At 43.3% G+C, this 14120-nt stretch overlaps 1 protein-coding gene across 1 annotated transcript in view; it reads left to right on the plus strand.

Moving 5' to 3' along the window:
* Positions 1-12591, plus strand: part of ST8SIA3 (ST8 alpha-N-acetyl-neuraminide alpha-2,8-sialyltransferase 3) — a 35672-nt gene extending 23081 nt beyond the window's left edge. The window contains exons 4-5 of the mRNA XM_033164468.1: positions 9542-10099; positions 12264-12591. Of these exons, the coding sequence (XP_033020359.1) occupies positions 9542-10099; positions 12264-12546 (841 nt within the window). The 3' untranslated portion in view covers positions 12547-12591. The remainder of the gene's footprint in view (positions 1-9541; positions 10100-12263) is intronic.
* Positions 12592-14120: the final 1529 nt, after the last annotated feature.

The raw sequence follows: 14120 nt of genomic DNA on the forward strand, positions 1-14120 counted from the left end.
AGAAGGGGGAAGCCAGCTTACAAAGTGAGTCTTTGCAGCCCAGTTCCTATGCTTCTAATTTCACTGCCAATAATGGGATTTTTAAAACTCTGTTTAATGCACACACGTGGGCAGCTGGAGGAATAAATTGCAATTAACATATCCTCTCCTGCCCATTAAAACCCATCCCACACAAACTAGCCTAGTGCACATTGCTCCACTCACTTTTGCCTCTATCACTCTCATGTGGCCCCTGGAAGGTGGTTCAGACTGAAAAAGGTTCCCCACCCACCTGGTCCACAGATATTAGGTTGGATCTAGAGTTCACTCCTGCCAACAAGGAGAGAAGTCGGCCGAAGTTGCTTCTCCCACTTTGCCAATGGGATCAATAGCCTTCCATGGACAGAAGCAGCCTTCATTTGCAGAAGGCAAAGTCTGGATCCAGCCCATTGTTTTTGAAGAAGGGCTCAGACTGACCGTATTTCTGTTGCTTCTTAGCACAGGATGGAAAGTATCTGATACTGGTGAATTATTTATCTTAATTTATAAATAGAAATCCTAGCCCACATTCCTCCAAAGCAGCTTACAGATAAGTCTTATGCAGAGTAGATCCATTGAAATGAATGGGCTGAACTTAGGCACGTTCATTAATTTCAGTGGGTCTACTCTGTGTAAACTCTATTTGACTACCACTCTATTAAATCACATACACATATATCCCATAATAAAAACTAAAATACACACATGTGTATATATTACATTGCACAAAGCATCAAATTTTCTTTAAAGCAGCAATGTTAGAAGTGGTAATGGATTGAAAGCACATCCCCACAAATAACAAATCCATTTATGATGTTCACTTTATTCCTCTTCCATTGTTTTCCTCCTCCTCGCCATCATTGATTTATTAACAACTATGTCAGTGTGATATACACTAATAATACAGTGGTACCTTGGTTCTCAAACACCTTGGTTCTCAAACGCTTTGGTTCTCAAACTCTGAAAACTCGGAAGCAAGTGTTCCAGTTTTCAGCCAAACGTCCAATGCAGTTGTCGGCTATTGTTTCTGGGGCCCCTGCACCAATCAGAATCTGTGCCTTGGTTTTCAAACATTTCGGAAGTCAAACGGACTTCCGGAACGGATTTAGTTTGGCACTTTTCTTTTTGCTATTTACCGGTATTTTGCACTTTTGTTTTTGAGGTATTTTCGTTTAATTTGTTTTTGTGATTGTGTGGAACCCAGTTCGGCTATTGATTGATTGATTGATTGATTGTGTGACTGCAGATAAAAGCCCCCCATCCAAACAATGACTATCATCAGTGCAGGGAAGAAAAAAATTAATTTTTCATTTTTATCATCTACAATACTGTCTTACTTATTTTATAGTACAGTACATTGAATATTGCTTTCATTTTATAGATCAGTGGTCTCGTTAGATAGTAAAATTCATGTTAAATTGCTCTTTTAGGGGTTGTTTTTAAAAGTCTGGAACGGATTAATTCATTTTGCATTACTTTCTATGGGAAAGCACGCCTTGGTTTTGGAATGCTTTGGTTTTGGAACAGACTTCCGGAATGGATTAAGTTTGAGAACCAAGGTACCACTATAATTAAAAACTGTTAAAACCACAAAACAGCAAATACATTTAAAACAAAACTAAAACCATACAAAGGCGATACTTGTGATTCCAAAACCACATGCCTTTGTAGGACTATGGATAAACAAAACTCTAATTCTCCTCTTGGATTCCCATCCCAAAGAATCTCTTAATACTGTCAACTAAACTAGTGGCTTCCAAATATTATACTCGGGAGGAACCCAGGAATGACATTTTCTGTCCCTTTGCTATAATTATAAAGTTATGCCAGCAACGTATGTAAGCACTTTGCAAGCCGTAGCGGTGTGGTGGTGGGGACTTCATGGTTGATCTGGCTTCCCATTGCTTTGCATCACTGTCAGTTACTGAAAAGGGGAGCAGCAAAGCAGCAAGGATCTTGGTAGAAGTGCAGCGGAACCCACCCAATGCTCTCACTGCTGTGCCATCGCCAGAGGTATGGAGAAGCTTTGGCTCCCCAGACGTTGGTGAACTGCAACTCCCATCAGCCCCAGCAATGGCCAGTGGTGATGGGAGTTGTGGTTTCCATCTGGAGAGCCAGCAGTTCCCCAAACCTGCATTACATTACACCAGTGTGGTGTAGTGGTTAAGAGTGGCGGACTCGTAATCTGGGGAACCGGGTTCGTGTCTCCGCTCCTCCACATGCAGCTGCTGGGTGACCTTGGGCTAGTCACACTTCTCTGAAGTCTCTCAGCCCCACTCACCTCACAGAGTGTTTGTTGTGGGGGGAAGGGAAAGGAGAATGTTAGCCGCTTTGAGACTCCTTCAGGTAGTGATAAAGCGGGATATCAAATCCAAATCCAAACTCTACAGCATCTGAAACTCCTACAGGCTGTGAGAAACTGCACACAGTCCTACACCCCCTATCATATGGAAATTAACTCTCAAAGCAGAGGGATTTGTTGTTGTCATAGTTGTACCCGCCCTGAGACCTGCAGATATAGGGCGGTATATATATTCTGATGATGTTGATGATGTAAGAGCCCTGCTATATCAGATGAAAGGTCCATCTCTAGCCCAACATCCTGCTTCCCACAGTTGGCCAAGTAAGCAGATGTCTTCAGAAAGCAAATGAGTGGGGTCTGAAGGCCTTAGCCGTCTCCCACTTTGTGCCCCACATGGACTGGTGTTTAATGTCGTGCTGCCCCTGAGAAAATAGAGGTTCCAGACAGCCTTCATGCCTAATGATAGATCCCTCTAATCCTCTTCTAAAGCTGTGTAAAGCTAGTGGCCATCAGCACATCCTCTGGTAGCAAAGTCCATAAATTTAAGTGTTACTTAGTTAATTAAACATGTGCTAGCCGTATGTTTAATTTTGATGATAAGTGAACACACACATACACACACACATTTCAGAATTAATCCAAGGAAGAGGGTTGATTGGTTTAATCCACTAGACGTCCTAAAACTAATTCACTTTCGCAGATGAATTCTAGATTGGAAAGGCTTTAGAGCCCAGTTTGCAAATGCCCAATGTCTTCGTTGGAAGCTTGTGCCCATTCTAGGCACATCGCCGGGAAAGAGGAAGTGCAGCACACACACACACAACCAGGAAAAAGAAGTGGAGGAAAAGGAGGGTGCAGATTTGCATATACTTTGTATATGCTAATTTAGATGCAATTTTAGAAATAATTGGTGGTCGTCAGCCACTCAGAGTAGACCTGTTGAAATTAATGGACCTAGCTTAGTCACGCTCACTAATTTCAGTGGCTTTACTCTGAGAAGAACTTATTTAAACACCACCCGGTGACTATAATTTAATTAGAAATATAGTATTATTGTGGGAAAGACTGTGACCAGTTGACCTGTCTGCCTGATCTGTCTGCTGTCCAGGTACTAACTGTTGATGGTCAGCTTCAAGGCTCCTTCTCTTCTTTCTTATCATTATCTCTTCAGGTTGAGGACTCCCATCAAGTGAAGCAGTGTTATTCAACCTCCGGTCCCCAGATGCTGTTGAACTGCAGCTCACATCATTCTGGATACTGGCTAAGCTAGCTGAGAATATTGGGAGTTGTAGAGACCCCCCCCCAAAAAAAAAAACAACCACAACTGGGGACCCAAAGGTTGAATAAGAATAAGAATTTATTATTTATACCCCACCCATCTGGCTGGGTTTCCCCCAGCCACTCTGGACGGCTTCCAACCGAATATTAAAAACACAATACAGCATTAAACATTAAAAACTTCCCTAAACAGGGCTGCCTTCAGATGTCTTTTAAAAGTAAGATAGTTGTTTATTTCCTTGACATCTGGTGGAAGGGCGTTCCACAGGGTAGGCACCACTACCAAGAAGGCCCTCTGCCTGATTCCCTGTAACCTCACTTCTTGCAGTGAGGGAACCGCCAGAAGGCCCTTAGCGCTACACCTCATTGTCCAGGCAGAACGATGGCGGTGGATATGCTCCTTCAGGTATACAGGACAAGACCGTTTAGGGCTTTAAAGGTCAGCACCAACACTTCGAATTGTGCTCAGAAAACTCTGAATTAGAGGGCTGTCCCCTGTAGAGTGGTGTGGGTGGTGCTGTGGTCTAAACCACTGAGCTTAGGGCTTGCCGATCGGAAGGTCGGCGGTTCGAATCCCAGTGACGGGGTGAGCTCCCGTTGCTCGGTTCCTGCTCCTGCCCACCTAACAGTTCGAAAGCACGTCAAAGTGCAAGTAGATAAATAGGTACCACTCCGGCAGGAAGGTAAACAGCGTTTCCGTGTGCTGCTCTGGTTCGCCAGAAGCGGCTTAGTCATGCTGGCCACATGACCTGGAAGCTGTACGCTGGCTCCCTTGGCCAGTAAAGCGAGATGAGCGCCGCAACCCCAGAGTCGTTCGCGACTGGACCTAACGGTTGGGGTCCCTTTACCTTTACCCTTACCCCTGTAGAGTAGAACAGTGTTTTTCAACCTTTTTTGGGCAAAGGCACACTTGTTTCATGAAAAAAATCACGAGGCACACCACCATTAGAAAATGTTAAAAAAATTAACTCTGTGCCTATATTGACTATATATAAAGTAATTTTTCAATTTTTCCCATGGCACACCAGGCAACATCTCGCGGCACACTAGTGTGCCGCGGAACAGTGGTTGAAAAACACTGGAGTAGAACACATGGCCACCCTAACCCATCGGAACATGGTCAGCATTATTTAAAACTTACAAACCTAGATCAAGCCAGTGGCTCGTCTAGTCCAGCATCTTGTTTTCACAGAGGCCAACCAGATGCCTGTGGGAAGCCTGCAAGCTGGACATGAGCAACAACTGTTCTTTGCCCACCTGCAGTTCCCAGCAGCTGGTTTTCAGACATCTATTGCCTCTGACAATGGAGGTAGAACATAGGCATCGTGGCTAGTAGCCTTGTCCTCAGTGTTTCTGTTTCTGTTAATTTGTCTAATTCTCTCTCAAAGGCATTCAAGTTGGTGGCAGTCACCACCTCCCGTAGAAGTGAGTTCCATAGTTTAACTTTTTGCTGCTTAGCAAAGAGTTTTGCAGGAGTCTGCAGAGACGGTTACATCCAAGTCAAGAAGGACTAAGGCTGCAGACAGCTGGGCTGCCATACATCCGGAATATTCTGGACATAGCCGGGATTCATCCATTGAAAATGCCGTCTGGGCAGAAGTTTCATAACCTGGTTAAAATGTCAGGGACAACCCGGGCGCATGGAAGCCCATATCGGAAGTGTTGATTTATTGGCAATTTTCCTTCAAAAAAAAAAAAGCTTTAAAATGTCATTTTATTTGGAGATTTTATAAATTAAAAAAAGCTTTTGTGCCCAGATTTTCACTTTTTGAAATTTGGCAACCCTAGCAGAGAGGCCTGTAAGCCCAAGTGTGGTTCTACTTAAATCCTAGGCAGTTGTGCATTATAGGTCTTACGGAGCTTGGTTCTCCAAAGATAGCATAAAATGTTCTAAAGGAAGGTTGACAGAACTCATTCTGCTGAAGTGTCTCCTTGTTGACTGTCGTTGTGGTTGCCAGTTATGCTAATACTTTGGTGAAATTTTAGGAAATGGATGCAGGGTCAGTGTGGGGGTTGTGAGATTTGACAAAGGGGATCAGAGACGGCGATAAGGGCCCATTTTGGCCAATACTGTCCCCAAACTTTTCCCAAGGTGCAATAGAGGAATGAGCTTTCCCACAGCTAACCCAAACACTCGGATGCCCACACATTTGCACAGGGTGGCATTCGCCAGGAAAACTAGTTATGATATGAGTGTGCTGCAGAACTTAATTAATATATTGATCATAGCATCTGAGAGGGAAGTGTGTGACTAAATAAGGTCACAGAACAATGAGGTTCCATATCAGGCTGTACATAATAGATTATTGGTACACTGGCATGGTGATGGTTTCTAGTGATACGCCAGATTAATATCCCTTTACTGAATCAACCTGCAACAGGAGGGGTTTTTTTTTAGATACACCTGGAAATTAGATATGGTGTGATATGTTAATTGGATAGGTGTGTGGCAGTTAAATAATGTACAATCAATAGTCAATGTTCCTTAAGTATGGTTAATAGGTTTATAAGTTCAGGCATACTCATATTGTTACGGATATTATGTACTTCTTAGCTTAATGTACTTGGTTAATTAAGCATTAAGAATAAGGACTCAACCAGGCCACATTCACACCATCTATTTAAAGTGCTTCAAACAGCTGTTGCTTGGCCCCATAGAATTCTGGGAGCTGTAGTTCACTAAGGGTGCTGAGAGTTGATAGCAGACCCCTGTCCGGCTTCCAGAGCTACAATTCCCAGAGTTCCCTGGGAAGAGGGGTTGATTTTTAAACCACTCTTGAGAATTGTAGCTCTGGGATGGAAATGGAGAATGCACTTCCCCTTTGGGGAGTCTTCTTTGCATGGAGTTTTCCCCAATGTGGTGTCCATGAACATCATAGTGTTCTCAGATACCCCCTTGGTGCCCATCGGGGGGCCCTACCCCTCCCAATTATTTTTAATGAGGTTTCTTGGGCAGTTTGTATGTTTTCGGGTGGTGGGGTCTGTTCGTTTATTTTATCAGTGTTTCATTTGTTTGGTGGGCATGCAGATGTTTTGCCTGGTTTTTGGAAAGGGGGCTCTGAGCATCACCAGCAGGAGTAGGCAACCTAAGGCCCATGGGCCACAAACAGCCCACGGGGGTTGTTTAACCAGCCCCCGAACCGAGCTGCCCACTTGGCGAGTCCCCACGCGCTGTGCTAAACCGGCACAGTGTGGTGCAGGGACTCGCTTCCGCGGTGCCAGAAATCACATCTGCGCATGCTCAGATGCCAGAAATCGCATCTACACAGGTGCCAGAAATCTTGTCTGCGCAGACGCTTGAAATCACGGCCGTGCACACTCACACGCACGTGCAATCTGGCCCATGGAGGGATCTCTGCTGAGGTGAACCAGCCCAGGCGAGGTAAACCTTGCCGACCCCGATCACTAGTTTTTCTTTTTCTTTTTTTATTGAGAATTTATTGGATTTTCAAAATAAAATACACAAAATACACAAACACTACACAAACTACACAAACAAAACAATTAATTCCTCATCCTAATCTTCTTTATAATCCTAAACTTGGGACTTCCTCACATCCTCTCTTTTGCATTCATTTCTAATCTTCTTTAGTAACTTTGTAACATTGTAAAATCTACTTTTTCACATCTATTATAATTAATAGATCTATTATAATTATCGATTACAATTATAATCAATATATCTTAAACCTTAAATCTTATTCTTATCATCATATCTCCAGTCTAAAATCTTATTTTTTCCAAATAAAACATCAAATTACACATCTCTACCTCTTTTATCCTCTCTTCACTTAACTTTGTTATCCTGTGGCCTATATTTCTTCTGATTCCAATTTCAAATATATATAAAAACATCACATTTTTACAAATACCTAGATATTCCTTCCAGTCTCATAATCCTTTTTCCCTCTGGTGTCGGAGTACCTTGGTCAGCCTTTCAATCCCTAATAAATCATACTTCACCCCACCCCTCTCCTGTCCATCACCACCCTTTCCTTTGCCTTTCCCATCCCCCCCCCAGTCTCCCCCCCCCCCAACATTCCACCAGTCCAGGTTCTCCTTCTATTATCGCCTTCATGTATTTTACTAGTTTTTCTTCTATGAAGTAGATATTTTGTAATGCCCCCAGCAGTTCCTTAGATTTCCAAATGTGCCCTCAGGCTCAGAAAGGTGGGGTAGTGGCTGCTGCTGTAGTTTATCTCTCTTGATTCAGTCTGCGGAGAAGAACTTCCTTGTTTGCTCTGAAGGAACTTCCTGCTTCATTATGAAGTTTTTTGTGTTGTTGTTGTTGTTGTTGTTTTTGAAATCTTGCCTGGTAGAGAAGTGTTAAGAGTTCATGGGAGTCCAAGACTTTAGGGTAGCTGTGACTGCCCATCCAAAATGTGATCATACTCTGAAGCCCTTTTTCATGTGCCTTCTCCATAAGAGGTCCCTTTGTGGAATGCTTTCCCCAGCGAGACTCGTCTGGCTCCTTTAGGTGCCAGGCAAAAACATTCCTCTGCCTTTTAAACTGTGGTAGGCTGTTGTTTTTGTTTGTTACTGGGTTATGTGTTTTTGTGTTCTTATATTGTAAACGGCCGTGTGATCCTCGGATGAAAGGCAGTATAGAAATTTAATAAACAAATAAAAGCAAAAGCAGCAAAGACCTGCCTTTTTATTCCCTTTCTGACTCAGGATTAATTTCATGCCACAAAACAAATTTATTTATTTATTTATTTATATTACCCCGCTAATTCAAATAAATTAGTGAAATGAACGCCTTTTATTTCACAAAACGTTTAGACCACTTGATTTTAAGGAGAGAGAGGGAACCCTCGAATCAGTTCTGTTACGTGCAATGGAAATTCAAGGAAAACACAACTTAAATCACTCTGAAAGAAGCTATTGGAGTAGTCCATTTGCCCATGTATGTGTACAGAAAATAGTAGATCTAGCTGAAAGGAAACACGTGGAGATCTGCATTGATTACTGGAATGCATCCCTAATTATAATTATTATATAAGTGTTGTGTAATCAAGAAGGTTCTACAATCGTAGAGGGGAGGGTGGCTGTGAGGAGGCATTGCCTGTGTACAGGATACTGAAGGGAAGCTGTATTCATAAATCTGCCATTACACTGCTTACTGCCTGGTAGTCATAGGGAAGGGAAGTTAATGTGGTAGGCCCAGACCACGCGATCTATTTTCAGATTGGGGAGGGGGGATACTGACTGTGCAATTTGGGCACATGTGCATTACATTTTATAAGCATGTACAGAAGCCTGTGGGGCAAGTAGCTAGAATAATGGAGAGTATTGTCTGAACCAAGCCCAAATGTACTCTGTTCTTGGTGTAAATCAGGAGTGGGGGGACCTTTGGTCCTCCTAGTACTGTTGGACTTCAACTCCCATCAACCCCAGCACAGAAAATGGCCACGGATGATGGGAGTTGCAATCTTAGCAACTTCTGGAGGGCCAATAGCTCTGCGTCCCTGTTGTAAATATTAGTATTATTAGTACTCCCTGCCCTTCTTCAAATGGCAGGTTAAAATTAAAATATAGTATTAAAAACAAAAGCAGATCACAAAGCAAAATGGAATAATCCTCAGTAGTATCACTCCTGTTATGCTCCCAAAGTCTGCTGAAACAAATAGGTTGTAAGCTGCCTCCTGAATAAATATAGTGTGAGGACAATCTGATCTTTACAGGGAGGGAATTCCATAGCCAGAATTCCTTCACCACTGAGAAGGCGCTGCTTCTTTTGGTGAAAGGTGCCATATTCCCTGCAGGCACCACAAGCAGTTCAAAAAAACCTCAGGTTGGCTGGAATGGAGGAAGGCGCTCCTTCAATTAAGTAATTGTGAAATTAGCCGCTTACTTCCCATTTCCTCAAGACAAAGATAGCAATTCAACATAAGAAGGAAAACCCATCATGTTCATGAAATGCATATTCTTTTGTTGTTCTAGGCGAGAAATTCTTCAACATGTTGACGTGATCAAAAACTTCTCCTTGACGAAGAATATGGTTCGGATTGGACAGCTGATGCATTACGATTACTCCAGCCACAAATACGTCTTCTCCATTAGCAACAGCTTCCGCTTGCTGCTTCCAGATGTCTCTCCTATTCAGAACAAGCACTACAATATTTGTGCCGTTGTCGGAAATAGCGGCATCCTTGTGGGCAGTCAGTGCGGGCAAGAAATAGATAAATACGATTTTGTTTTCCGTTGCAATTTTGCCCCGACTGAGGCATTCCAGAAGGATGTCGGAAGGAAAACCAATCTCACCACCTTCAACCCCAGCATTCTGGAGAAGTACTACAACAACCTGTTGACCATTCAAGATCGAAATAACTTTTTCCTAAGCCTGAAGAAGCTCGACGGCGCCATTCTCTGGATCCCAGCCTTTTTCTTCCATACTTCAGCAACCATTACAAGAACATTGGTTGACTTCTTTATTGAGCATCGTGGGCAGCTAAAAGTCCAGCTGGCTTGGCCAGGAAATATAATGCAACATCTGAACAGGTGCATTTAACTCACCCCTTGATGCTGTTGTTTGCTTTCATTGTAATTTGCAGCGCAGTTGAGCAGCAGTCAAGAATCGGGGTTTTTTTTAAGAGAGGCAGTGGGTTGTTTATGAATGTGTTCATTAAATTTGTACCCTACTTTTCTTTGGCAAAAAAATAACAAAGAAGAGATCATGATACAGTGGCCAGTAACCACGTAATACTAAGCCAACCAACCCATGACTTAGCACAAGCAAACATACAGGTTTCTGGAGAGCAGATCAAGGGCACTTTGCTCCTCTTGTCCTACTGCTACGCAGAGCTAAGCCATGGTTTGCCTTATTGCTATGTGCAAACCCTGGCTTGTAGTTTATCTCCCCCCAACAAACCATGAGTGGTAAACCAAGAACGAACCTTGGTTACAGATTGTGGTTTGTCTCGAGTTTGACAAACCATGAGCCCAGGTTCGGGTGTAGCACTAAGACAAACCATGACTTAGCCCCTGTGGTAGGGTCAGGGAAGGAGTGCGGAGGCTGCCATTTTTGCTCCTGGAAGCCGTACATTTGCTCATTCACATTTGTGAACAATTGTAGCTAATCGAAATTTTTATTATGATAAGTTTGTCAGGTCTCTGCCGGTTTAGATTGCTGGGTAAATGAACAAGGTCCACAAACTCTACGGAGCTGTGGAATCAGAGGTGGTGTGAGTAGAGAAGTGTAGAGTAAATAGAAATTGCCACCAGGAGCTGCAAAAACATATCTAAACAAGATTGGGGGGGGGGGAGACAAGCAGACTCAGGATCAGGAATAGCCAGGGTGCAGCTGGGGCAGAGATGAACCTACAGATCTTTAGATGTTACTGAACTACAACTTCCATCATCCCTGTCCATTGACTACGCTGTCTGGAGCTGATGGGTGTTGGAATCCAACAACCTCTATCAGGACATAGGCACCCCATCCCAGACCTAAAATGAAGCTTGGGCATGTACACTGAGCTCCCTCAGAAGCTAAGACTTGACCATTATTTTCAGTATCAGGGAATGATCATTGGGGGAACATAGGAAAGCTGCCTTACTCCAAGGCATCCAGATGCTGTCATTATCATTCAGAACAGAAGTCTAGATAGCCGTGTTGGCCCATGAGAAATATTCCCTTTTGGGGCAGCCCCTTAATTGGGCCAACCAAAATATCACAGAATACTGAACAAGCTCTTTTATTGTCCAGATTCATCAGGCTAAGTGGGAAACAGAGCAGTTGCGTTGCTTATATTGAAGCCATGAAGTCTGCATCTGGTCACGGTTTTAATATGGAACATATTAAAGTAGCCTGCACTGGCTTTAAGTTGCTGTGCACATATCAGGGTGCCCCAAAAGGTGAAGGAAGGCCCTTAAGCTTACCAGTAAAGGAATCTTTGAAAAGAAGCCCAGAAGACAAGAGCTATCAGTACATGATGGCCTTGGTTGGCCAAGGTTTCCATTTAGTACTGGCACACACGTCATCTTTCTGTGAACTTCTTTTCAAACACTCTCTTAAGTTTTGCGCAGTTCAGATGCAAATGTATGGGCAGAGTTGGAGCTCCTGAAGGAGCAGTCCTTGTGCTCTGAGACACATGGAGCCATAATAAAGATTTGCTTTGCCCCAGGTATCACCTGAGTCTCCCCCCCTTTGGAGGGGAGGGGACTTTGTTCATTTAAGGTGCTCTTTCCCCTATTTTTCTTGTGCCATAGATAACACATTGCACCAAGTGCCTGCTAGGAACAAGAAGTGCTGCAGCAGCTGACTCCTCGTCTCTGAAAAGATGAGAACAGTCAAGAACAGCTAGTCTTTTCATCTTTTCAGAGATGAGATTCATCACTAGAGCACTCACAAAAACAGGCATAGGCAAACTCAGCCCTCCAGATGTTTTGGGACTACAACTCCCAACATCCCTAGCTAACAGGACCAGTGTCAGGGATGATGGGAGTTGTAGTCCCAAAACATCTGGAGGGCCGAAGTTTGCCTATGCCTCCACAAAAGCTTGCACATTATTTTTTGATTTCGTGGTTGTCCTAGTAAAGGTCTATAAGAGATTTTCAGATGCCCTAAAAGAGATTTCAAAATGACATTATTATGCACTTTCAGAACATTTCCATTAAATATATATATAATCCGTTTCCCATGTCATGCTTTCTTTTCATTTCACAGGTATTGGAAAAACAAGCACTTGGCACCCAAACGGCTCAGTACAGGTATTCTCATGTATACGCTGGCATCTGCAATTTGCGACGAAATCCACCTATACGGGTTCTGGCCTTTTGGATTTAATCCGAACAACCGGGAAGACCTTCCGTACCATTACTATGATAAAAAAGGAACAAAGTTTACGACCAAGTGGCAAGAGTCCCACCAGCTCCCTGCCGAATTCCAGCAACTCTTTCGAATTCACGGAGAAGGTCTAGCAAAGCTGACTTTGTCCCAGTGTGCCTAAGGATTTAACACTTGAAGTGCCAAATGATTGTCGTTGTTTTTTAAGGAAAAAAAAGTGCCCAAAATGAATTCACCGGGTTTTTTTCAAAGCAGAATTCTAAATGGGGGGCAGGGAGAATTTGTGGGCAGGGATTCCCCCCCTCCTTTTGATTCAGAGATGCTCTGAAAGCACCCTTATATCGCCATCTTTTCAAGCATTGGAGGGTGTCTTTAGCATATTTAGCAATGCAGAAGGATTTCTTCTATTTGTGTAGAAAGTCAAAGCTGTTTACAGCAGAAAGTTTTGCATTTCTGGTTATGCTGCCAAGATGGCTCTCTTTAGAGTATTTTCATAGTCACGTATTTTTCACATTCCGCAAAATGTCTCAAAATGTCGAATGTTAAAACACCTGTGTTTGCTTATTAAGATTCTTTGCTTGTTTTCTTGGCTAACTTGCACAACTCCTCTTAGTAGCTGAAAAAAATGGTTTGAGGACCGCTCCTGAATGTTCTGACTGAATGACCATTTGCACCAGTATTAACTCCATTAAGGTCAATGGGAATATATCACTGTAAATGGCCATTGTATTATTCCAAAGATCTTTCGTTAGCATAACAAGCCCAATGGGGAGTGAAATATACTTTCCATGCAGGCATGCAGAGATGGTCAATTGGATACTCACAGGATGCATTTGGCCCTTGTCACAATCTTTTGTAGACTCCTATTTCCATCCCACTCAAGGTTGTCCCAACCACTATGACTAGGTAGAGCAACTCTGGACACAGTGCAGGGCCAGGCAGACTTGACCTGTGCCACTCCCATTGTTAAACAAAACACTTCTCCCTTTTGAACAGTGTGCTTGTCAAGTGAGAGACACTTAGCAAATGCCCTTTGTAAAGTAAGAGTATGCCACCAGAAGTCTCTTTGGCAATACAGAAACTTCTGTAGCACCCAGTCATATCTCAAAGGGCATCTGTGAAAGCAAGAATTGCCACATCACGTCCTAGGCCAATTTATTCAGCCAAGGGGGCTGCAGAACCCACCAACCAAGGAGGTTGTAGCCTCCCCAGCCAAAGAGCGCAGGCATGACACCATAGCCAGGGAGGAGTTCGTGCGTCAAAGAACTCAGCCTGGGACAGTCTGTCCCCTGAGGCTGAAGACATTGTCCGTAACTGCTCTACAGTTTTGAATAGACCATGAACGCAATGCTAAAATGTTTGGCCGTGTTGAGACTAGTTAGAAAAGCTACAGATGGAGTCATTCGGTTTTTGCTATAGTTTCTGATGAGTTTGAAGTTCTTGGATCAGAGATGAGAAAGCTCTGTTGCTGTCAACATGGTGCCCTGCCATGTCCCCTCCTGGTCTTGTCAGGGGGTGCAGTGCAGTGGCAACACCTCACCTCATGCCCCAGAGTGTCCCCATCCCTGGTATAAATTGAGAGGATTCATGAGAGCTTCAGACTAAGGTCTCCATCTCTCCTCGTCTAATATTGCCCAAGTATTTGTTCTGAAATGACTAATGGAGGAATGCCATTGTTTTCACACCAGGGCTGGGAATGTTGTTTGTTTGTTTGTTTGTTTGTTTGTTTTTGGATTT

This window comes from Lacerta agilis, chromosome 11 (genome assembly GCF_009819535.1).
Source record: "Lacerta agilis isolate rLacAgi1 chromosome 11, rLacAgi1.pri, whole genome shotgun sequence".
Lineage (NCBI taxonomy): Eukaryota > Metazoa > Chordata > Lepidosauria > Squamata > Lacertidae > Lacerta > Lacerta agilis.